This window comes from Rana temporaria, chromosome 5 (genome assembly GCF_905171775.1).
Source record: "Rana temporaria chromosome 5, aRanTem1.1, whole genome shotgun sequence".
Taxonomy (NCBI): domain Eukaryota; kingdom Metazoa; phylum Chordata; class Amphibia; order Anura; family Ranidae; genus Rana; species Rana temporaria.
In genome coordinates this window covers 53,824,944-53,850,745 of record NC_053493.1, presented here as the reverse complement: position 1 = coordinate 53,850,745, position 25,802 = coordinate 53,824,944, and the positions used below count along the sequence as shown (strand labels likewise).

Sequence of the window (25,802 nt, the reverse complement as noted above, 5' to 3'; positions counted from 1 at the left end):
CGATACTGGGATGTTTGAATGCCTTGCAGCTAGTGCAAGCTGATTATGCCTTATTTTTGAGTTTATTTACTGTTTTTATACGTTTACATTATCCCAAACAGAGAGCACTAGGTGTTGCTTTTTTCTTCCAGCGCTGTACCTTCTTTTTGGTTGTACGTTTTTTTGCTTTGGGTATTTTGAGCAATAGGTACCAGCTGCTTTTGTCACTTATTATCATATTTTTTATCATCACGTATTAGCGCAGTGTTTTCCTCTGGTTTTTCCTTAGGATTTTTTACATTTGCTTTTTTCTTGCATATAACATCCAATGAACAAAAAAGAAAGTATTCAGCGTTGGAAAAATAATACAATAATTTTTTATTTTTTTTTGCTAGCCAGCACTCAGGATAAATGTAAATAAACTTCCCAAAACAGCATATAAAGTAAAACAGTGCAGCGCAAACATTAAATAATGATATAAAACAGAAAAAAAGTCCATAAGTGAAGGTGTAGAAGAGAAATCCATATCAATTTCATTAAGTAGTGCGGGTTCAAAACAGGTGACCAGACAGAGATCCTCCACCAAGAAGTAAAGATGGCCTCTCACCTCATAAATTCGACCTTCAAGAGGTCACAAAGCATAATAATCAATCTCCGGTCCTAATGTTAACGGTCAGAAGGTCCCTTGACAACTCCAGACAACTCCAGATAAAAATGGAAGGCCCATAGATAATGGAAATGTGATGTATACAGAATAAAAAGGGGAGAGAGATCTAATGCTCTCAGTAGCAAAAACTGTATTTATTTTAAAAGATAATAGCAGTACAATCACATGTAATGGCACTCTCAGCCGAGTGCAAGCTCACAGTCGGATAACACTAACAAGTGTGTACAGCATACAGCGGCGATTGCGGGTGACGTCATACACAGCTCCTCCCCCTCGTACACGTTACGTCCCGTGGGCGGGACTTCCTCAGATCTAGCAGATCCCTCCTGTCTACATCTAATGGGCAAGATCATTGGGGTTCCACAGAACATATAAAGGGAGCCTTTTCAAAGCAGTTCTTTGCATCCATATCATGCCAGGTTATTCATTATCCCCAGAGGGGAAAACTGCTGATTTTACTCTTGTATGAGGTGAGCAGCTTGTGAAACCGGAAAGCGCATACTATTATAATTTATGTACGGTTGGATTCTCGTCAATCGGTCATCATTTATTTACTTGCACAAACTTTTTGAGATATTTTTTCACATACAATGGACTTATTATACACACAAAGATCACAATCTTTGCCTAAGCACCATCCATTCAGCCAGGGATGTTTAATATAGGAGGTAGAAGCACCGCTTATTGTTTCCGGGAATCAGATCTGTGATGCGGCTCTGGGTGGCTAGCTGCAGCCGTTGGCCCTGCTCACTATAATGTCAGGTTGCCAGCAGCTGCAGCTATTCGCTGCTGCAAAAGTGCATCCACCAACAATCGCCACAGGTAACTGCTGGCTGTGCAGGGGGCCACAAATGGCTGCCAATGACTTGCCACTATAGTGAAGGAATTTTATTCCTGCCAATACAATTCACACCAGTCTAATCTGCCGCTGTAAATGTAGCCTAATACCTGGGGGAGCATGTGACTCAGTCCCTTAACTCTCATTATGTACCACTGGGTACCCAAGCGATCTGCTACTAGGTACGAGCTCTGCCAGTGGAAGAGAAAGAGAGACCTAAGCCCTGTGTAAACTCTAATTTGGAGCTTACACAGGTGATCCTTTCTCTCACAGGTGAGGGAACAAAGGGAAGTTAAAGCAGGGCTCGACAAATCCCGGTCGCCAGGTCGCCCTGGCGACTAGAAATAGCATCCTGGCGACTTGGCTTGGAAGGTGGGCAAAAAGAAAAAAAAATTATATATTTTTTTTTTTTTGGTGAAGTCCCCAGCTCTTCCTTGTGTTCGCTGGCGCCATCTGGTGGTGGCCGTTGGTATTACAAGTTAAGCATTACAAGTTAAACAGCAATTCTTATGTAATTTTTCACTATTTTCACTGCCATATTCTTCCCTCTAATTAGAACCCCCAAACATTATATATATTTTTTATTCTAACACCCTAGAGAAAAAAATGGCGATCATTGCAATTCTTTCTGTCACTCCGTATTTGCGCAGCGGTCTAACAAGCGCACTTTTTTGGGAAAAAATTACACTTTTTTTAATTAAAAAATAAGACAACAGTAAAGTTATCACCATTTTTTTTAATATTATGAAAGATAATGTTACGCCGAGTAAATTCATACCCAACATGTCACGCTTCAAAATTGCGTCCGCTCGTGGAATGCCGACAAACTTTTACCCTTTAAAATCTTCATAGGCGACGTTTAAAAAAATCTACAGGTTGCATGTTTTGAGTTACAGAGGAGGTCTAGGGCTAGAATTATTGCTCTCGCTCTACCAATTGCGGCGATACCTCACATGTGTGGTTTGAACACCGTTAGATATGCGGGCGCTGCTCACGTATGTGTTCGCTTCTGCGCGCAAGCTCGTCGGGACGGGGTGCTTTTTTAGCTGGCTCCTAGATTCCAAGCAAATTTGTCAAACCCTGAGTTAAAGTGTAAATCAAAATAGTGGGGGGAACATATTTACTATGTCTTTGGAATGCATAAACCTTTCACAGTGTTTTAGAAATTTTAAACATGCTGAAAGCACAGAAGAATAACTGGTGAAATGCAAGAAATATAGGCAGAGATTTACTAAAACAGGTACATGGTAGCCAATCTGCTTGTAACTTCAGTTTGTTCAATTAAGCTTTGACAATAAAACCTGGAAGCTGACTGTTTTTTTTATGCAGAGCTGCACCAGATTTTGCACACTCCAGCTTTAGTAAAACGCCCCTATATTGTGCTCCTACATTCCTCTTTGACATGACAGTCTGAATTCCTAAGCAACTGGTGTCAGCCCTGCCTACTTAATTTCTGTTGCATTACACTGAACAAAGATTTGATTAAGAAAACCTGTATGTAGTGATCTATGATGCCAGTGATGAAGAAATATAGATGTAGGGTTTGCATACACTTTAAGTATAAGAAGTGTACATGCTTTTAATGCACTTCTAGCTTTATTTACAGCACAGTTTCACTTCAAAGAGCTGAAATGTACAATTACCAGGTCTGCTTATTGTACAAATTATGTCTGTGTTCTTTCTAGGGGAAAGCACTGGGACTACAGGAATCGTGCTGGACAGATTGGCCTTTGGAGCTACTACAGCTATCGCCTACCTTGTGGGTGTGGATCTGTGTTCATCTCTGCTTAGTTACTGTTAGTCAGCAGCCATGCCGGCCTTGTCTACTGGAGCTGGAAGTGACACAGGTAAGCAAGTTGGTACCAATCACCATTTGTGTACAGTCTATGTTGTCTGGAACTTTTCAGTGCCCCACCCTCTGAGCACGTATACCCTGTGATGTCATTGACCATATATTTGGTCATGTCCATATATGGTGAATGACGTCACTTGGGAGATCCCATCCCTTAGCTTATAACAGCTGACGTCCACCGGATTGGTCACTCATTGGGACTGACGCTTTGAGACCTGATGTGGGTTGGTGGTTTTTTTTTCCTCTTGGCGGGTTGATGGGTATCGGTCATTGCAGGACAAGGTGATTGACAGTGGATGTACTTTACATGTATTTGAGTAAGAAAATGGGTACTATATATCCCTTACTTACACAGGTCTAGTAGCTGGTCCTCTTATTTTTGAAGGTACTTCCAGATTTCTGATAAGACCCCCACCAGCAGACACCCACAACCACTATGCCAGGGTTGTTGGAAAGAGGCCTTTGTCCTCATCAACATGGGGAGAAGATGCTTTGCAAGGTGGGCCTTACGCTGGCATGGTACACCATCTTCCTTGTTGGGGGCATGTGACCTGGTATGGTTCAGAAAGGGGCGGAGGGGGGGCACACCCTCCTGTTGTTGTTTTTTATTTATTTTTTATATTAAAATCCATACCATACCTGAAGTGCCAGATGTTTACCCTACAGGTCAAAACTCTTCAGCTACAGTGCCTTGAAAAAGTATTCATAACCCTAGATTTTTTTCACATTTTGTCATGTTATAACCAAAAACGTAAATGTATTTTATTGGGATTTTATGTAATAGACCAACACAAACTGGCACATAATTGTGAAGTAAAAACATTTATTTACTAATTAATATGTGAAAAGTGGGGCATGCATTTGTATTCAGCCCCCTTTACTCTGATACCCCTAAGTAAAATCTAGTGGAACCAATTGCCTTCAGAAGTAGGATAATTAGAGTCCACTTGTGTGTTATTTAATCTCAGTATAAATGCAGCTGTTCTGTGAAGCCCTCAGAGGTTTGTTAGAGAACCTTTCTGAACAAACAGCATCATGAAGGTCAAGGAACACACCAGACAGGTAATGGATGAAGTTGTGGGGAAGTTTAAAGCACGATTAGGTTATAAAAACATATCCCAAGCTTTGAACATCTCACATAACACTGTTCAATCCATCATCAGAAAATAGAAAGAGTATGGCACAACTGCAAACCTACCAAGACATGGTTGTCCACCTAAACTGACAGGCCAGGCAAGGAGAGCATTAATCCGAGAAACAGCCAATCTTTGCGCTAATGTCAAGTAACATAAAATATTAAAAGTACCACCATTTCATTCTGTAGGGCAGTGATGGTGAACCTTGGCACCCCAGATGTTTTGGAAATACATTTCCCATGATGCTCATGCACTCTGCAGGTCGCCATCACTGTTCTAGTCTGTCTGCTTTCAGAAAATCTACAATGTTTTGAGGGTTTTATGCAATCTTCATAAAACACTCTCCATGCATCTCAATTGACCCTTTCACACTAAGTCCTGCGAGCAGCATCTTTGGAGCAGCTTTTGGGCGCTGAAAAAAACGCTCCAAAAACTCTGTCCAGCGATGTCCACGATTCCCTCGGCGGTCCGGGACTCTCCTCCTGATTGGCTGGGACGCAGCAGCGGCACAATTGACTCCTGCGGCTGTCAATCAAAGTCAGATAGCCAATCAGAGGAGGGGGCGGGGCCGAATGGTAGCTCCATGTCTGAACGGACTGTGACTCAGCTTGAGTGCCCCCATAGCAAGCTACTTGCTGTGGGGGCACAGAAGAGGGACCCGAGAAGAGGAGGATCAGGGCTGCTCTGTGCAAAACCACTACACAAAAGAGGTAAGTATAACATGTTTGTTAAAAAAAAAAAAAAAAAAAAAAAGAGACTTTACAATCACACCCCTGTCCATGTTAAGTTGTCTGTCTCATAAAAACTGATGCATTCTGCTGGAGATCTTTTTCTTTTGGAAAACAACAGACCTGCTGGCTGGATCACCAGATCACCAGATGAAAATAGAAGAAAGAAAGCCTAAAAAAGAAAGCTATTGCAGCCATCACATCTAAGCTGCAATATAATAAATGTTTGCTTTTGGGTTCAGTACTGCTTTCAGTTTAGTGCACAGGAAGTTACAAGGACAAAAGATCACTGGCAGGATCATCAGATATTTTTCTGTGCTTGTAGAAAATATGCTTAGCCTAAAATGTGAAAACGAATGCAGCCGCCACGACTGAGGACTGGTAAGGTGCAGCATATTCCATATTTGTTCTTGAGTTTACATACACTTTATTACAGACTCTCCTTCCTTCTATATTAACTTCCTATAAACGATGCGGTTATTGCTCGTTGTAAGCTGTACAATACGTCTCTGGCGGGTCCTGGGCTCCTGCCAATGTATCAGCGTCTAGTGATTCCGCCTGATCTTCAGAAAACAGAATTAGGTAACACTGACTTACTTTTGACCAAGTGGAAAAATGTCAGCATCGCTGTGTCCTTTTTATAAACACTGTTAAAGTTTACAATGTTGTTCTGGGCTCGGGATCTATGTTCTTCGCCGTTTAATACCCCCAGGTTGCAGTAAAAGGATTTTTGCTTGAGCTGAATTTTGGTATATCTTACACAAATACAGACAAATATTAAATCAAAATACACATAGTTGCGTTTTATAAGGTAGCCGTTTGCTTTACGCATTTGGACAGAGTCCTCCCTTTCAATTCTGTCAAAGTGATGTAACACACGGCCCAGATTTTTTAATCATTTAACAGCACTTTATGGCTTCCACAGACCTGCTGTAATAATGAAGCTATGAGGGATATGACAAGAATGGTAATATTGGATTTCTCTAGACTAACAGTAAATTTTTCCACTCTGATGTCAAGAATGTTGAGCATCTGGAAAGTGCAGGGAGAGCGAATGAATGGTTAGCTGCAAGAGCGCCTTTTGCCGGTTTTCAAATTCTTCACAATGGAACAAGCGGTTTTCTAGACTTCACAACACTCCGACCCATGAAATGTTTTGGTTGTACATGTTCCCAAATCTATGTGAGACTGCCTATTTATTTTTGGTTATCTTGCTTTCTCTGCTTCTTTTCATACCAGCCCTAAGACCTCTTTCACATTGAGGCGTGGAGCCGCGGTGACGGTATAGCCGCGCTATTTGTAGCGCCGCTATACCGTCGTATTTACCGCGATATTCGGGCGCTAGCGGTGAGGTTTTAACCCCCGCTAGCGGCCGGAAAAGGGTTAATACCGCGGTTTTACTGCTGTTTCCCATTGATTTCAATGGGAAGGCGCGGTATAGGAGCGGTGAACACACCGCTCCTATACCGCAGTAAGGCCCCTTTCACATTGAGGCGTTTTTCATGCGGTACAGCGCTAAAAATAGCGCTGCTATACCGCATGAAAAAACCTGCCCTGTAGTGTTCAATGTGAAAGCCCGAAGGCTTTCACACTGAAGCGGTGCGCTAGCAGGAGCGCTCCAAAAGTCCTGCTAGCCGCATCTTTACTACGGTATAGGAGCGGTGTGTTCACCGCTCCTATACCGCGCCTTCCCATTGAAATCAATGGGGAAACCGCGGTAATACCACGGTATTAACCCTTTTTCGGCCGCTAGCGGGGGTTAAAACCTCACCGCTAGCGCTTGAATATCGCGGTAAATATGACGGTATAGCGGCGCTACAAATAGTGCGGCTATACCGTCACCGCGGCTCCACGCCTCAATGTGAAAGCAGCCTAAAGATGCGGCTAGCAGGACTTTTGGAGCGCTCCTGCTAGCGCACCGCTTCAGTGTGAAAGCCTTCGAGCTTTCACATTGAACACTACAGGGCATGATTTTTCATGCGGTATAGCAGCGCTATTTTTAGCGCTGTACCGCATGAAAAACGCCTCAATGTGAAAGGGGCCTAAAGAGTTAGTCCACCTAAAATGAATATTTAACTTTTTTGTTGGATTGAAGCATTCAATATCTCGTAGGGTGGTGTCTGCGCCAGCGCGTTCCGGTTCCCATGGGTGTTGCCGCCTTTATATAGGAGTCTGGTTGTTTTCTGCGCCCTCTAGTGGTCTTTGCTTTGGAATATGCAGTTATCTTCGAGTGTTAAAGTGGTTGTAAACCCTAAAGCCGTGTACACACGATCGGTTTGTCCGATGAAAAAAGACAGATGGACTCTTTTCATCGGTCAAACCGATCGTGTGTGGGCCCCATCAGTCTTTTTTCCATAGGTGTAAAAAAAAAATAGAACATGTTTTAAATTTTTCCTATGGATAAAAAAACGATAGGAAATTTCCGATCGTCTGTGTGGAACTCCATCAGAGAAAAATCCACGCATGCTCAGAATCAAGTCGACGCATGCTCGGAAGCATTGAACTTAATTTTTTTTTGCTCTTCATAGAGTTTTACGTCACTGCGTTTTGGCACGGTCGGAATTTAGTCTGATAGTATGCAAGACTGATGAAAGTCAGCTTCATCGGATATCTGATGAAAAAATCCAGCGGATTTGTGTCCATCAGAAATCCGATCGTGTGTACGCGGCTTTACAGACCACTTAGACCTACAGGTAAGGTGCAGAATAAACTTTAAGAAACATTAACATCAAGTTTATTTATACAAAACATGATTAAAAAAGTTACATTTAAAACCAACACATAAAGGTTAGATGGTCAAAGTACAAAAGTAGGTAGTCTCTATGGCCCGGATTCACAAAGCACTTACGCCAACGTATAACAAGTTACGCCGACGTAAGTGCAAATTTGCACCGTCGTATCTGTGCGCCAGACCCACAAACTAAGATGCGCCTAAAAACAGGCTTCACCCCGCCGACGTAACTTGCCGGCGTAGTGTGGGTGCACATTTACGCTAGACGCATGGTGGCGCTCCCATTAATTAGCCACTTCCACCTACGCCGGTTTACGCCTTAGAAACCCACGCTGGCGCAGCGTTGGGAGCACTGGCTTGCTGAATTCCATGCTTGCCTCTCTGCGCTGCGTTGGCGTAGCGTACAGTGGTTATTCTACGGCGGCGTAATGTGTACCCACACTCTGTGAATCTGGGCCTACATGTTTCACCATAATCATGGTTTCATCCGGAGCTTTTGTAAGACCTCATGTGCAATATCACAAAAAATATAAAAATAATAAGTAGACAAGATTTTTTTTTTAATAAACAACATATATCTGTATGTGTGTGTATGTATGTATGTATGTATATATATATATATATATATATATATATATATATATATATATATATATATATATATACACATACACACACACACACACACACACACACACACACACAAATATGTATTGTAGATATATAGATTTTTAGACCAATTGGCCTCTCTCTTTTTCATATACAGTGGGGTAGATTCAGGTAGGACTTACGCCGACGTATCTCTAGATACGCCGCGTAAGTGTAAATGTGCGCCGCCGTATCTATGCACCGTAACCACAGAACTAGATACGCCTGAAAATAGGCTTCTCCCGACCGACGTAACTTTTCTCTGCCGGCTGAGCGCGGGCGCATATTTACGCCGAACGTATCTGATCAAATCAATGGGTGATCTGATCTCACCCATTGATTTTGTATGCAAATGACGGAGATCCGCCGATTCACAAACTTACACGCTACCGGCGCAGGCTAAGCGCGGTGCGCGTAAGTTGTACGCCTGGCCTAAAGTTACCCCTCATAAAGCAGGGGTGACTTTGCACCAGACTTGCTCAAGTCAGCTGGAGTGCAGTTCAGCAGCACCATTACGGACGAGCTGAGCAACCACACTTGCAGGACAACACATGGCAGCCGTGGTCCTAGCACTACTAATGGGTCCACCGCCACGTAGGAGGGCACGGGAGAGGATATACCGAACGCGCATGAACGTCTTTGGCATGGGGAAATCGGAGGTGTATCGCATCTTCAGATTCAGCCCTGATGCCATACAGTAAATAGCCACAGCCCTGCATGATGACATCACCAGCAAGACACATCGCTCACAAGCAGTGCAGCCACTGGTCAAGGTCCTGGCAACACTCCATTTCCTTGCAAGTGGATCTTTTCAGCGTACAAGTGGAGTTGTGGCTGGTTTGTCACAATCCACCATGAGCAGATGTGTGCACCAGGTTGTCCCCGCAATCCTCAGACGCTTGTCCCACCACATCATCAAACCCACCCAGGAGCATCTGCGACATAAGGCAATGACAGATTTCTTCAGAATTGCAGGATTCCCACACACTGTGGGGGCCATTGATTGCACCCATGTGGCACTACGGCCCTCCAGTGACACAGAGCACATATACCGCAATCGGAAGCAGTGGCATTCCATCAATGTACAGTTGATAGCGTCCGTGCCAAACACCCAGGGTCCAGCCACGACAGCTACATATACCGTCAAAGCACCATCCCAACAGAATTCGAACAGAACGTGTATGGGAACAGCTGGCTGGTTGGTGAGTGACATGGGAGTCAGGCATGACTGTCCGCCCCCATGATGCAGACATCACGAGGGGCACATGCACGACTAACATCCTCCTGTCTTTTCCCTTCCAGGTGACGCGGCATATGCACTTGAGCCCCATCTAATGACTCCATTCCGTGATCCAGAAACCAGAGGAGAGCAAAAATACAATGATGCACACGCACGTACCTGTGGAGTGGTGGAACGCACCTTTGGCCTCCCGAAGTCCCGTTTCCAATGCCTGGACAAGTCCGGGGGGACCCTGTTTTATTCCCCAAACTTTGTGTGCCAGATCATTGGTGCATGTTGCATTCTGCACAACTACGCCATGAGAAGGGGCCTGGAGATTGACCTGACCCCCGAACCACACAGTCCCCCCCTAACCCAGGCTACCCCGTCTCTTGAGGGAAGAGCAGTCAGGAGATGCCTCGTGGTAGGCATGTTTGCAGGTTAAACACACACATTCATCAGGGCACAAGGAGAATGCATGCATGCATGCACACCACTGCGGTCCCTAGCACACACCCCACATCCTCATCAAATTGGATTAGCCCAAAGTTCACCATGCAGGACTTGGGAGCAGCAACGCCGCGCCAAGGCTCCAATTATGTTGCTGTACATTCATACACCATTCACACGGGTCGTGGGGATAAATTCTCCCCAACGACTGAGGGTGACAAACCTTACTGTCAGGAGTGTCACCCCCTACATTCACACACCAGTCACACTGTAGCCTGCACTACTGACCGTGTGCAGTATTAAAATAAAACAAAACGCTCCTCACCGGAGATAAAAAATAATAAAAAAAAATAATCAATTGCCCCGTCGTGGGCTCTGCCTGGTGCCCCGTCTTTGCCTCCTCACTTGCCTGGGGGCAACTTCAGGTGGGGGTGGGGCATCATCTGGAGACTCCTCCTCACGTCTCCCACTCCTGGCAGGTTCTGGCTGCCTGCCCTGCAAAGCCACCGCTATGCGGGTGAGCACCGCAGTGGTCTCGGCGTGCATCCGCAGCTGGTGGGTGTTGTTCACGTTTTGTTGCCGCCTCAGGTGCCTCAACTCTGCCGTATTGGCCTTAACAGCCACTTTGAGGCTCTTGACCTCAGCCACCAGGCGGGAGGTCGTCGCCTGCAGCTCCCCAACAAAGGTTGCCACTGCTGCGGAATTGGCCTTGATATCCCCCAAAGACTCAGCGATCTGGGTCGAGGAGGCCAGGCTGTTTGCGACCCGCTTAATGTCCCTTGCAACAGCCCCCACATGCTGGGTCTGGTGGGCCTGATCCCTCGCCAGGGTTTCCTGGATGGCCTCTGGAACCCCACGCGTTTTTTTGGTGGCCTTCCTGTGGGCTGAAGAGGCTTGTGGCCGTGCATAGGGGGAGGCCCGTGTGGAGCTAGGGGGAGGCCCGGGGGAGGCCCGGGAGGAGGGTTGGGAGGGTTCACTGATGGAGGAGGAGGGTTGAGAGGGTTCAGGGATGCTGGGAGTTTCCTCCAGAATAAAAATCGCATCCTCTAGGTCCCTGTCCTCCTCCTCTACTTCCTCCAGGGGAGAGGTATGGGCACTCTCAACCCTGGATGGCGTGGATCGCCCTGCAGCCGACGACGGCCCAGCTCCCTCCTGCACATCTGTGGATGACACAAAACATTTACATGTTGGTAGACCCACACACTTGTCACATGTTCCCTTCCACCCCCACACATGCTACACACCGTATAGGAGATAAAACACACTTACCTGTCCTCAAGGCCTGGTGTCCGGAGTCGTACCCCTCCATGCCCTCCACCTGCTCACGCTGCAGGCACTGGGCGATTAACTCGTCCTCCGGGGTCAACCTCACAGTGCAGGGTGGTCCTCCTCCTGTGCCCCTGGCATGACGTGCAATAGCACCCAGCTTTTCCCGGACCTTCCTTTTAAGATCGTTGATCTTTTTTTGAATGTCCAGGGGGCTCCTGGTGGCATTGCCCACGGCACTGACCTGCAGGCTCAGCTCCGTCACGATCTCCTTTTTACGGGCCTTACTTGTCTGATGACTGAAGGCACCATGGAGATACTTGTCATTCTCCACAATCCAAGCAACAATAATTGCCCTCACATTGCCTCGCAAAAGTACTTTCCTATAGGGGGGGGGAAATCAGGATGTACTTTTGCGCCGGACGGGCGCATGTCTGGGCGTATTTATAGGCTTGGCGTATCCCAGGAAGTTGGGCCGCCGTAGTTGTGAGCATGCGCACAGGGGAGCGCTCATACGTCCACTTCACTGCGCATGCTCCGTTCAGGATACGCCGGGCATATATCACCACTCCACGTTTCGACCATAATTTGCATAAAGTCACACACACACTTACACTTACGCCGACGAAATTAAGTTACGCCGGCGCAACGTTAGGAGCAAGTGCTTTGTGAATACTGTACTTGCCTCTCTGATATACGTCGGCGTAACGCAAATAAGATGCGCTACGCCGGTATAAAGATGCGCCAATCTTCCTGAATCTACCCCAGTGTGTGTATGTATGTATATATATATATATATATATATATATATATATATATATAATGTGTGTGTGTGTGTATAGATGTATAATGTTATATGAGAGACCAATTGGTCTAAAAATCGAAAGTTCGTCTATTTACATCTGTACAGTAATACATAGATCATCTGATAAATGCACCCTCGCCCCGAAACAGAGACAGAAACGCCAGAGGACCATCATAGCCTTCCCGGAAAATCTATATATATACAGTGAGGAAAATAAGTATTTGAACACCCTGCTATTTTGCAAGTTCTCCCACTTGGAAATCATGGAGGGGTCTGAAATTGTCATCGTAGGTGCATGCCAAAAGTGATACCAAAAATAAAGAAGAAATTCCGCGCTGGAAAATACACAAAAAACTGTAAAAAATGCAAGCCAGCACTGGAGGATAAATTCAAATAGAAATCCCAATAATGATCAATAGCAATAAAGTGCAGTGCAAAACATATAAAATTAAGTAATAACACAATTGATAATCAGATATAAATTATATATAAAAATATATATATATATAACTCTAATATTAACACAAAAAAAAATCCATAAAAGTGCATCAGTGAAAAAAGTCCAAAAGTGCTCCAAATAATGAAGTGACTGATTGTGATTGAATCTCAGAAAGCTGTGATCGACAGGAAGGTTCCTTCACCAATAGCTAAAAGATGGCCCCTCACCTCAGCCATTCGACCATGGCTAGGTCACAAAACTTTTGAAAAACCTCCAAGGTAAATGTAAGGACACGTCCAAGCTTTAAAGGTTACCAGCAGGCAGCAGACAGCTCAATACTCCCAACGACCACAGAGAAATATATGAAACAAAAAGGGAACAGACTAGTGCTCTCTGTCTCAAACTGGATTTAATAAGTAAAAAAAGGCCAAAGTAAACTCACATTTTGCAACACTCAGAGCCGAGTGTGAAGCGTATCAGCATAAACGGAGCTCCAAGGCTTCCGAGTCTTTACACAGCTCACACATCAGCGTTGGGTCGGCGAGCGCGGGTGACGTCACGAAGCTCCTCCCCCTCGTACGCGTTACGTTCCTATGGGCGGAACTTCCTCAGCGTGGGGTCAGAGAGGCTAACGTGAACGTCCCGCAACGTCATAAATAGTGTGTGGTTGCCATCGCAACACACCACACTAATTCCCTGCTCACCTGCGCCATCTAGTGCCCAATAGACAAAAGGCAACTAAAAAGCTATAACTTTTTTAATGCACAGGATAAACGGTCCACCTAATTAAAGAAGGACCAGCAGGTACTTTAAAGATAAATAAATCACTATAAAACGTGACGTCAGCCACGATCGCCTCGCCATTAACAAACAGAAAATACCACTAAAATTAGCGGATAAGTCCAGTATAATTAACAGCATATTAAGAAAACATTAAAAATATAAGAATATATTAACAGTATATTCGAGGCAAGATAACATGCCTTAACATTTCAATACCTTTACAAACAGAAATGAGTATGCAAAATTAATTACATTACAATATTATGTACAGAAACCTAGTCATATGAAATGTAAAAGGTAAAAATACATGTTAATACATAATTAAAATTATTAAAATAAATAAAATTAATAAAAATACTAAAATTCCCCAAATACTGAAAAATTGAAAAATACAAATTATCGATTAGAGATAAAACAATTGAGATCGAACTCAACATTGAGGCCTAATGGAGCCGAAACCTTGGTTTCATAGATCCAAAAAGATTCACGACGGCTCAACTGTCGTATGTAATGCCCTCCTCTCCAATGTTTGGTGACCTTTTCTATGCCCCAAAATTTCAGGCCTTTAGGATCTCTACCATGGCATTCCCTAAAATGCTTAGAAACACTATGAGTCCTAATGCCACGTCGGATGTTGCTAATATGTTCTCCAACCCTCACATGTAATTCACGTGAGGTACGCCCGACATATTGCAAGCCTTTGGTTCATAGATTACCTGCTTACCTTCGGGATACAAAGCAAATTATTCAAATCCTGAACTCTATTCCCTGTACAGATAGTACTATATTGGTAACTGCCGATGTAGGCTCTTTGTATACCATAATTGGGCATGATGCAGCCTTGGCATCAGTGGCATGGGCATTAGAGTCCACTGATTTGAGTCCTGAACATACTGGTTTTCTTCTGGACAGTTTGAGATTCTGTCTATTGAAGAACTATTTTTGGTTCAATAAGGAATTTTTCCTACAGCAGCGAGGAGTTGCGATGGGAGCTCGTTTTGCTCCCAGTGTGGCCAATCTTTTCATGGCCCACTGGGAGCAGGATGTAGTCTTCCACGACACACCCCCTCAGCTTCTCTGCTACCGCAGATATATAGACGATCTGGTGATGGTCTGGGAGGGCGATATGCCCTCGTTGGAGACTTTTATGGCTAAACTAAATTCCAATGATAAGGGCATTGTCCTAACTTGGACTGTTTCCCCTGACCAGGTGACGTTTTTGGATCTTGAGATTTTTAAATCTGGATCCATGTTGGCTACCAGGAATCACTTTAAGGCTGTAGATCGAAATGGGTATATCCCTTTAACTAGCTGCCATCATAGATTGTGGCTATGCAATATTCCTCGTGGCCAGTTCGTCAGACTCCGTAGGAATTGTGCCTTGGATTCCGATTATGCGGTACAGTCTGAGGAATTGGCCACTAGATTTGTGTCTAAAGGTTATCCTATGTCTTCTGTGAAGCAGGAGATAGAAAAGGTTAAAAACCTGGACAGGAATCTGATTATTATGGATAAACCACCTATGGCTGAAGTGGATAGATCCAATTACAAAATGCTGTTGGATTATAACATCCAACATAAGAAGTTTGAAAAGATTGTGGCCAAACATTGGCCGGTCTTAAAGGGAGATGTGGTCCTAGGTCCGGTTCTTCCAGAACGTCCACAATTTGTGTATAGGAAGGCCCCTTCGCTTAGGGATCGGTTGGCTCCAGGGGTGATAGATCCACCTGTCATCCCGAGACCCAAACTTTTCAATTTCCTATCAGGTTTTTATGCCTGTGGCAGATGCGCAACCTGTAAACATGCCAAACATAATATCAAGAAACGGAAGTCCTTTGTTTCTAATATTACCGGAATGGAATATCCAATCAAACAACTAATTACCTGCTCGACCACTGGCGTGGTGTACATGCTTGAATGCCAGTGTGGATTGCAATATGTCGGGCGTACCTCACGTGAATTACATGTGAGGGTTGGAGAACATATTAGCAACATCCGACGTGGCATTAGGACTCATAGTGTTTCTAAGCATTTTAGGGAATGCCATGGTAGAGATCCTAAAGGCCTGAAATTTTGGGGCATAGAAAAGGTCACCAAACATTGGAGAGGAGGGCATTACATACGACAGTTGAGCCGTCGTGAATCTTTTTGGATCTATGAAACCAAGGTTTCGGCTCCATTAGGCCTCAATGTTGAGTTCGATCTCAATTGTTTTATCTCTAATCGATAATTTGTATTTTTCAATTTTTCAGTATTTGGGGAATTTTAGTATTTTTATTAATTTTATTTATTTTAATAATTTTAATTATGTATTAACATGTATTTTTACCTTTTACATTTCATATGACTAGGTTTCTGTACATAATATTGTAATGTAATTAATTTTGCATACTCATTTCTGTTTGTAAAGGTATTGAAATGTTAAGGCATGTTATCTTGCCTCGAATATACTGTTAATATATTCTTATATTTTTAATGTTTTCTTAATATGCTGTTAATTATACTGGACTTATCCGCTAATTTTAGTGGTATTTTCTGTTTGTTAATGGCGAGGCGATCGTGGCTGACGTCACGTTTTATAGTGATTTATTTATCTTTAAAGTACCTGCTGGTCCTTCTTTAATTAGGTGGACCGTTTATCCTGTGCATTAAAAAAGTTATAGCTTTTTAGTTGCCTTTTGTCTATTGGGCACTAGATGGCGCAGGTGAGCAGGGAATTAGTGTGGTGTGTTGCGATGGCAACCACACACTATTTATGACGTTGCGGGACGTTCACGTTAGCCTCTCTGACCCCACGCTGAGGAAGTTCCGCCCATAGGAACGTAACGCGTACGAGGGGGAGGAGCTTCGTGACGTCACCCGCGCTCGCCGACCCAACGCTGATGTGTGAGCTGTGTAAAGACTCGGAAGCCTTGGAGCTCCGTTTATGCTGATACGCTTCACACTCGGCTCTGAGTGTTGCAAAATGTGAGTTTACTTTGGCCTTTTTTTACTTATTAAATCCAGTTTGAGACAGAGAGCACTAGTCTGTTCCCTTTTTGTTTCATATATTTCTCTGTGGTCGTTGGGAGTATTGAGCTGTCTGCTGCCTGCTGGTAACCTTTAAAGCTTGGACGTGTCCTTACATTTACCTTGGAGGTTTTTCAAAAGTTTTGTGACCTAGCCATGGTCGAATGGCTGAGGTGAGGGGCCATCTTTTAGCTATTGGTGAAGGAACCTTCCTGTCGATCACAGCTTTCTGAGATTCAATCACAATCAGTCACTTCATTATTTGGAGCACTTTTGGACTTTTTTCACTGATGCACTTTTATGGATTTTTTTTTGTGTTAATATTAGAGTTATATATATATATATTTTTATATATAATTTATATCTGATTATCAATTGTGTTATTACTTAATTTTATATGTTTTGCGCTGCACTTTATTGCTATTGATCGTAGGTGCATGTCCACTGTGAGAGACATAATCAAAAAAAAAAAATTCCAGAAATCACAATTTATGATTTTTTAACTATTTATTTGTATGATACAGCTGCAAATAAGTATTTGAACACCTGTCTATCAGCTAGAATTCTGACCCTCAAAGACCTGTTAGTCTGCCTTTAAAATATCCACCTCCACTCCATTTATTATCCTAAATTAGATGCACCTGTTTGAGGTCATTAGCTGCATAAAGACACCTGTCCACCCCATACAATCAGTAAGAATCGAACTACTAACATGGCCAAGACCAAAGAGCTGTCCAAAGACACTAGAGACAAAATTGTACACCTCCACAAGGCTGGAAAGGGCTACGGGGAAATTGCCAAGCAGCTTGGTGAAAAAAGGTCCACTGTTGGAGCAATCATTAGAAAATGGAAGAAGCTAAACATGACTGTCAATCTCCCTCGGACTGGGGCTCCATGCAAAATCTCACCTCGTGGGGTCTCAATGATCCTAAGAAAGGTGAGAAATCAGCCCAGGACTACACGGGAGGAGCTGGTCAATGACCTGAAAAGAGCTGGGACCACCGTTTCCAAGGTTACTGTTGGTAATACACTAAGACGTCATGGTTTGAAATCATGCATGGCACGGAAGGTTCCCCTGCTTAAACCAGCACATGTCAAGGCCCGTCTTAAGTTTGCCAATGACCATTTGGATGATCCAGAGGAGTCATGGGAGAAAGTCATGTGGTCAGATGAGACCAAAATAGAACTTTTTGGTCATAATTCCACTAACCGTGTTTGGAGGAAGAAGAATGATGAGTACCATCCCAAGAACACCATCCCTACTGTGAAGCATGGGGGTGGTAGCATCATGCTTTGGGGGTGTTTTTCTGCACATGGGACAGGGCGACTGCACTGTATTAAGGAGAGGATGACCGGGGCCATGTATTGCGAGATTTCGGGCAACAACCTCATTCCCTCAGTTAGAGCTTTGAAGATGGGTCGAGGTTGGGTCTTCCAACATGACAATGACCCGAAGCACACAGCCAGGATAACCAAGGAGTGGCTCTGTAAGAAGCATATCAAGGTTCTGGCGTGGCCTAGCCAGTCTCCAGACCTAAACCCAATAGAGAATCTTTGGAGGGAGCTCAAACTCCGTGTTTCTCAGCGACAGCCCAGAAACCTGACTGATCTAGAGAAGATCTGTGTGGAGGAGTGGGCCAAAATCCCTCCTCCAGTGTGTGCAAACCTGGTGAAAAACTACAAGAAACGTTTGACCTCTGTAATTGCAAACAAAGGCTACTGTACCAAATATTAACATTGATTTTCTCAGGTGTTCAAATACTTATTTGCAGCTGTATCATACAAATAAATAGTTAAAAAAATCATACATTGTGATTTCTGGATTATTTTTTTGATTATGTCTCTCACAGTGGACATGCACCTACGATAACAATTTCAGACCCCTCCATTATTTCCAAGTGGGAGAACTTGCAAAATAGCAGGGTGTTCAAATACTTATTTTCCTCACTGTATATATATATATATATATATATATATATATATATATATATATATATATATATATATATATATATATATATATATATAATTTCATTTTTTCTTGTCTATTAAAATGTATTATTTTTCTATTTTTATTGATATTGCACATAGGGTCTTACAAAAGCTCCCGAAGAAGCCATGATTATGACGAAACATGTAAAGACTACCTACTTTTGTACTTTGACCATCTATCCTTTGTGTTGGTTTTAAATTTAACTATGTTAGTCGTGTTTTGTATAAATAAAATTGATGGAACTATTATTGTTTCTTAAAGTTTATTCTGTACCTTAAAACTCCCATTTTCGCTTTTCATTTGTTCTATTATCACTATAGAGAGGTGGTGCATTTGAAAAGACCTGTTATCCTTGGATATCAAACCTATTTCCTCTTTAAATCAGTGTAGCCAAAATATTAAAAAAAAATCACAAATAATTAATGACAAAATCATCTTTGCTTGAACACTCAGCAAAGCTCAGACATATCGGAATACTATCTATTCTATTTTTGTAGAAACAAGCTCATTCTGTTGCAGATCATAGTTGGGTTCCTGCCAGCGGGTCTAGTAATCATTACTCAGACCTGGTTTGTTTCTGTGCCATCTTAGCTATGGGCCACACTGTTTTTATGCTTCTATGAATACCGCCTGCCTCAGGCTTATTAGATAGAAAGTTTGTGAGATCCCCCGGAGTGTACCAGGAAGGACAGCTGGCTTTTCAAGGACATGATATCACTCGTCTATATCAGACCGTCAGTTTTTGTCTCATTGTACAACACTGTAATATAAACATTCGCTCATGTGTGGCTATGCTCCTTAGTTGTCTTTAGTTATCTGTACACCAGGGGTGTATTTAGGTTTTGTGCCGCCCTAGGCCTGGTGAAACTTGTGCACCCCCTACTTTATATATGATGCACCCCTTCCTTTTTAAGACCCGTCCTGTCATTTTGGGATGAGGACAGAGGGACAGGATGGGATGAGGACAGAGGGACAGGATGGGATGAGGACAGGGTGGGATGAGGACAGATGGACAGGATGGGATGAGGACAGGGGGACAGGGTGGGATGAGGACAGGGGGACAGGGTGGGAGGGAGACAGGGTGGGAGGAGGACAGGGTGGGATGAGGACAGGGGGACAGGGTGGGATAAGGACAGGGGGACAGGATGGGATGAGGACAGGGGGACAGGATGGGATGAGCACAGGGGGACAGGATGAGCACAGAGGGAAAGGATGGGATGAGCACAGAGGGACAGGATGGGATGAGCACAGAGGGACAGGATGGGATGAGCACAGAGGGACAGGGTGGGATGAGCACAGAGGGACAGGGTGGGATGAGCACAGAGGGACAGGGTGGGATGAGCACAGAGGGACAGGGTGGGATGAGCACAGAGGGACAGGGTGGGATGAGGACAGAGGGACAGGATGGGATGAGGACAGAGGGAAGCCAATTGTGTAGTAATAAAAAAACTAAACCGCTTTATTAAAAATAAAAAGTGGACTCTTACATGTATCTAAAAGTCAAAGTGCAAAACGATAAAAATATTGGCGTTTTAAACGCCTTCTCACGTCACTTCCGGTATTGCGTATTGCAGCCTCTTGCACTCCCTATGCCGTTACGTCACACCTCATGACTTCTTCAGGGGAACCCTGCATGCCAAGCATGTCTCCAGACCTAAACCCTATTGAGCATCTGTGGGGCATCCTAAAACAGAAGGTGGAGAAGTGCAAGGTCTCTAACATCCACCAGCTCCGTGATGTGGTCATGGAGGAGTGGAAGAGGACTCCAGTGGCAACTTGTGAAGCTCTAGTGAACTCCATGCCCAAGAGGGTTAAGGCAGTGCTAGAAAATAATGGTGGCCACACAAAATATTGACACCTTGGACTTTTTCACTTGGGGGTGTACTCACTTTTGTTGCCAGCGGTTTAGACATTAATGGCTGCGTGTTGAGTTATTTTAAGGGGACAGCAAATGTACACTGTTATACAAGCTGTACACAACGTACATTGTGGCAAAGTGTCATTTCTTCAGTGTTGTCAGTTGAAAAAGATATAATGAAATATTTACAAAAATGTGATGGGTGTACTCACTTTTATGAGATACTGTATAATTGGTCGACCCCTGGTCACTATGCGACACTTCAGTGCACAGCAGGGCATTGTGCCGCTGTGCGGTGACTTGCGGGGTCGTTCCGGTGGGCTGTGGAAAAATACAGGCATACTGCATCTTGCAACAGCTCACCACACATCACACCAGCATTATGGCGTGGCTGGGGCACAATGAAAACAAATTTTTTTTTGTGTGCTTTAGTGGTGACCAGCGATTTATTCATTGCAGAAAAATACCGGTCACTCCTGATCGCATGAACGAACTCTTAGAAATAAAAGCTGTGACAGTCCACTCTGTTATAGGTCGGGTGTGTGTTTGTTTCCATGTACCTGCCAGAAATCTTTTCACTCTATGTCCTTTGAGGGGAACATGAAACATTCCTCTTAATAAACCGATCTGCATTCTTTCCAGCAGCTCCTAGCGATGTCGGGTTCACAATCCGTGTAGTGGGATCGGGGGGGGCGTCTAGTGTAATCCATACTGGGAGCAGATGATGATTTTTATTTTCATATTCTGCATGGAGCCGGGCTTCTGTTAGCGTCCTGTCCTCTGTTTCTTTCACTAGCTCAATATGTCTCTCATATTCCTTTTTAGAATGTGCTGTTCAGTCCATTGGAAAATGATGTGAGATGTTATTAGGAGTGATTTTTCACTCAGTATAGCAATCATTGGCTAGTATTGTGGTTTTCACCTCTACTAATGTCCGTGTCATGACGGATCACTGACATCGTTCCATTTACAGCCATTGGCTTCCTGGAATGTGGTGAAGTTCAGTTTCATCTTTTTCATATTTTCTACCTGGGACTTTTTTTGCAGTGCATTCTCTATTTTCTTTTAGATTTACTGGCCTGCTAAGTACAAGTACAGAGTATTTGGGCATCGCTCCTTAGCAGTTGAAAGTAAAGAATCTTTTCCAGAAGAGAAATATCCTCTGGTCCGGAGCCATTTGTACAGGGCAAACATATAAACCTGTAAGAAGTTTTAGCAATGTTGGACATCTTGAGCTATAGTATTTTTTAATTGCTTGCTTGTTGTCCCATTATTTGATACTTCAGTTACACATTTATAAATGCTCCCTCTGGTGGTCATTCGTACACTATATTGTCAAAGGTATTGGGACACCTGCCTTTACACACACACATGAACTTTAACCTCCCTAGCGGTATGATTATTTCAGATTTTAGGTGCTGAAAGCGGTACCATTATTTGCAAGGAAATTTGGCGTTTTATACTGTAGGCCTGTCATTTTTAAGAAATAACTCACTTAAATCTGACCAAACAAGAGTCTAGTAGGCATCCTGGGTATGAATTTTTTTTAAAAACAAAATTATAAATTATAATATTATAAATAATTATAACAAATAATAATATAATTATAATAAAAATTATTCAATAATGTAATCAACTCAAAATCACTGAAATTTGCTCAGTTGCAGAATTGTCGCTGTCATTACTTTTTTTTTTATGACGAATTTTCCCACAAATCGCTATCGCTCAATTCTGCAAGTGATTATAATTTATTATCGCTGTTTTCTAGCTGCTCTAAAACCATTTTTGACATAAAGGGACATATTTGGTTGCTATGGACAATCTACAGTTTGCAGGCAGAAAGAACAGTTTGTATTATATAAAAGAACATGTAGGGCACTGGGCAGACCACTAGGGACAAGGGGTGTGTGTATTTTTTACATACAGTACTGTAATCTATTAGACTACAGTATACTGTATGTAATGTGTTTGTTTACCTTTTTGAATTTGGCGCCGTTCTCCGCCCCGTGCGTCGTAACGTCGCAGAGAACGGAGATCGGCGCGGTGGCATCGCTGGATCCGGGGACAAGGTAAGTAAACCATGCTTGTGGAGTCAGCGAGGCGAGCCCGAGTCTGACTCGGGTTTACCGATCGCAGCACGAAAATGTAACCCCGAGTCAGACTCGGGAATACCGCCAGGGGGGTTAATGGCATCCCAGTCTTAGTCCGTAGGGTTCAATATTAAATGGGTTGTAAACCTACCTGTTTTTTCACCTTAATGCATCCTATGTCCCGCCCCCCGTTTTACTTACCTGAGCCCCGAATTTCCGAGGATCGTGTCACCGCCATCCTTCGTTTCACGGAGTCTCGGCTTTAATTGGATTGATGGCAACGCAACCATTGGCTCCCGCTGCTGTCAATCAAATCCAATGACGCGTTGGCGCCGGGGGGAGCTGGCGAGGCCGAGTCATACACTTGGCGTCTATGGAAAAATCTTTTTGTGAAGAAACCTAATACAGTCAGCACATCTAAAGAATGGTAAGATGCAATGAATTGCAGTTGGTTCTTGGGTTTAGATATTTTTTAGGCCTCATATGCGGGGTCATGAGGCCAAATAATATAGGTTTTGAGCTTTTTTTTCCCCACCCCTGGGATACACAGCTGCTACATACATGTTAATAGCAGTACGTTGGATTACACCACTACATGTGTAAGCTGTAGACCTTGGACGCAGACTGTCCATGGATTTAACCACAGCAGAAAGCAGGGAACAAGGCACCCAACACACCTGGAAGTGGATCAGATGTGAAGGTTCTCTGGAAGCGCTAGCTCTTCAACAGACTAAAGCATCATACACACGATCGGACTTCCATTGGACACATTCGTGGATTTGTGTCCTAAGGGCGCTGTACGTGAACTTGTTCTGCATACACACAGTAGAACATTTTCAGCCAACATACACCAAACCACGTGTTTTTTCAGCTCTTTACCACCACCCTTTGGGCAACTTCTGCTATTGTTGTCTGATGTTTAGCATTTGCATGCGTGTTTGTTCTTTGGCTTTTAATCCGACGGATTTGTGTACACACGATTGGATAATCCGACGGAACACATGTTTTGTCAGACAATTTGAGAGCATGCACAGCCAACATTTGCTGTTGGAAATTCTGACAACAATTGTCCGATGGAGCATTCAGACAGTCAGATTGTCCAACAAAACACGTCCGTCGGACAATTGTTGTCGGAATACGTTGTGTACGGGCCTTAAGTACTTGTTGGAGAGGCAACTATGAAGAGGCACCTTTAGTTAAAACAGTTATTTTGCCTACAGGGTCTCTTTAAAGGGAAAAATTCGCTATTTTTAACTATTTTGAGCAATTGTGTCAACTTTCACTTTCAATTGATTTTTATTGAAAAAAATGTAAAGGTACAAAACATTGCATATGAGAACATTTTGAAATTGTCAAGAAGATCGTAAACGGCTAGAATGTATCTGCTGAGAATGTAAAAACATCCAACAAAATAAATTGCATAGTAATAAAGAAAACTTGTAGCCTGTGCGCTAAAGTAGGTATCGATGAGCCAGGCAATATCTTTACGGGCCAAAACAATAAGCAGGTCCAGACATCAAGTCTGAATCCAGAACAAAATCTGCAACAAGGAAAGAAGAAAAAGAAAGGATGTCCACAGTAGGAGGATAGGGTAGAGAGGTATGATAAGGGGAAGGGGAGTGAGCGTCAAGGATGCCCAAAGCCAGCACCCCAATTCTGGACTGCTATGATGAGTTAAAGCTCTCCATGGACAAAGACGGATGGGCATATTGTATCCATGGGGTCCATATCTGAGAGAATGTATTTTGTGTGTCCAGTAGGATGCTGGTCAATTTTTAATTAATAAAGAACCCATCTATTTGAGGATGAACTTTCTCAAAGGAAACAAATAGTTTCTTCCAGACTTTGGCAATGGTCTGTTTTGCCCCTAACAAAATGGTCACCAATTTGAATTGGGCTTTCGTAAGATCGGTGGGGGTTTACGGTTTTTGGCAGCCACGAAAGCACAGTCCATTATGGGAAGGCTGAAGGTGGGCTACTCGTGATGGGACCAGGTACCATCTGGTAACCGTTTTGAACGCAGACTTGATAGTATTCACATTAATAGAGCAAGAGGCTATTGTGGCCCAGATTTGCAACCAATCCGTTTTATCTCTGGTGCACTGGGGGTCTGTCTCCCACTTAAGTGTGATCAATGTGGTGGTTGGAAGTATTCATGATGAGAGTAGAGAATATAAATTAGTTTACGGGAGAGAGGTGCATGGTGGCATATATGTTCAAATAATGATAGCTGACTCATAAGGTCTTTGTTAATGAATATGGTGGAGAGACAATGTTTTATTTGTAAGAATCTAAATAATTGGGAAAATGGGGCCTAATAGTTTTCCTTAACTTCTGCCCAAGTATAAATAGTACGGCCATTGAGAAAAGAATGGGCGCAAAGATAATTATGAAGGTGCCACCAATGGAAGGCTCTGGGGGACTCCAGTCCTGGAGTAGAAGTGGGCAATTGTGGCAACGTTCAATGAATTTTTGAGGTGACTCACATTTTCTTTTACATGGTTGTTCTTCCATATTTTATGCTGTTGCATTCAGTATAGAGATTTGTAGCAATTCAAATTAAATACAAAGGGGACAACCATGGATCAATACATTGCTTGTTCAGCCAGCGAAGGAGCCATGTGGCAGGAGCAGGTGAGTGCAATCCTGTAAAATATTGGTAGTGTGACATGGCTCTGAACTCCCCAGACCTCTAGAATAATGGGTGTCCCGAGTGTAAAGGGCCTGAAGTCTTTTTCAGATTTCTGTGAAAGATCACATTATGGCATGTTATGTGATGACATTTACCTTATTTCATGGTCTGATCACTTTAACACATCCCCACAGGGCTATAGCATCACATTACGTTTAAATTAATTAGCTCCTCACGGTACTGTAAAACTAATCCCTGGAAAATTGAGCAGCTCCTGGGGTGAAATGTTTCACTCAGTTGGACTTTCCAGTTGTGGTAGTGAATGCAATCATTGGCTTTACATTACAGCAAATCAGACACTGGCTGAATTATGACGTTCATTTAGTAACTTACACATGTGGTGTGCATCACCTGAAGGCTAAAAATAATTTTCCTAATAAGTATTTTTATTTAATTTAAGCTGGACCCCAGTGAAACAGAAACATATATACTGTGGTTAAAATACACCTATGTGACCAGCTTTGCATGCAAGTATATTTGTAATTTTCTTTAAGTCTTGTAATTCAGGCACCCCTGCCACAAATGATGATTCAGATTTTTTATTCGGTTAGGAAGTACAGCTTTGACTATGCCCCGTTCTCATATTGCTGGTTGGATAATAAGGGAAGTATCAGAACAC

The 25,802-nt window shown here is 43.3% G+C and overlaps 1 protein-coding gene across 4 annotated transcripts in view; it reads left to right on the top strand.

The window, feature by feature from the left end:
• Positions 1-25,802, top strand: part of MPP7 (membrane palmitoylated protein 7) — a 537,461-nt gene that overhangs the window by 219,636 nt on the left and 292,023 nt on the right. For all 4 annotated transcript variants that reach the window (XM_040352591.1, XM_040352588.1, XM_040352590.1 and 1 more), the window contains one exon: positions 3,170-3,331. In XM_040352591.1, coding sequence (XP_040208525.1) covers positions 3,295-3,331 — 37 coding nt within the window. In that variant the 5' untranslated portion in view covers positions 3,170-3,294. The remainder of the gene's footprint in view (positions 1-3,169; positions 3,332-25,802) is intronic.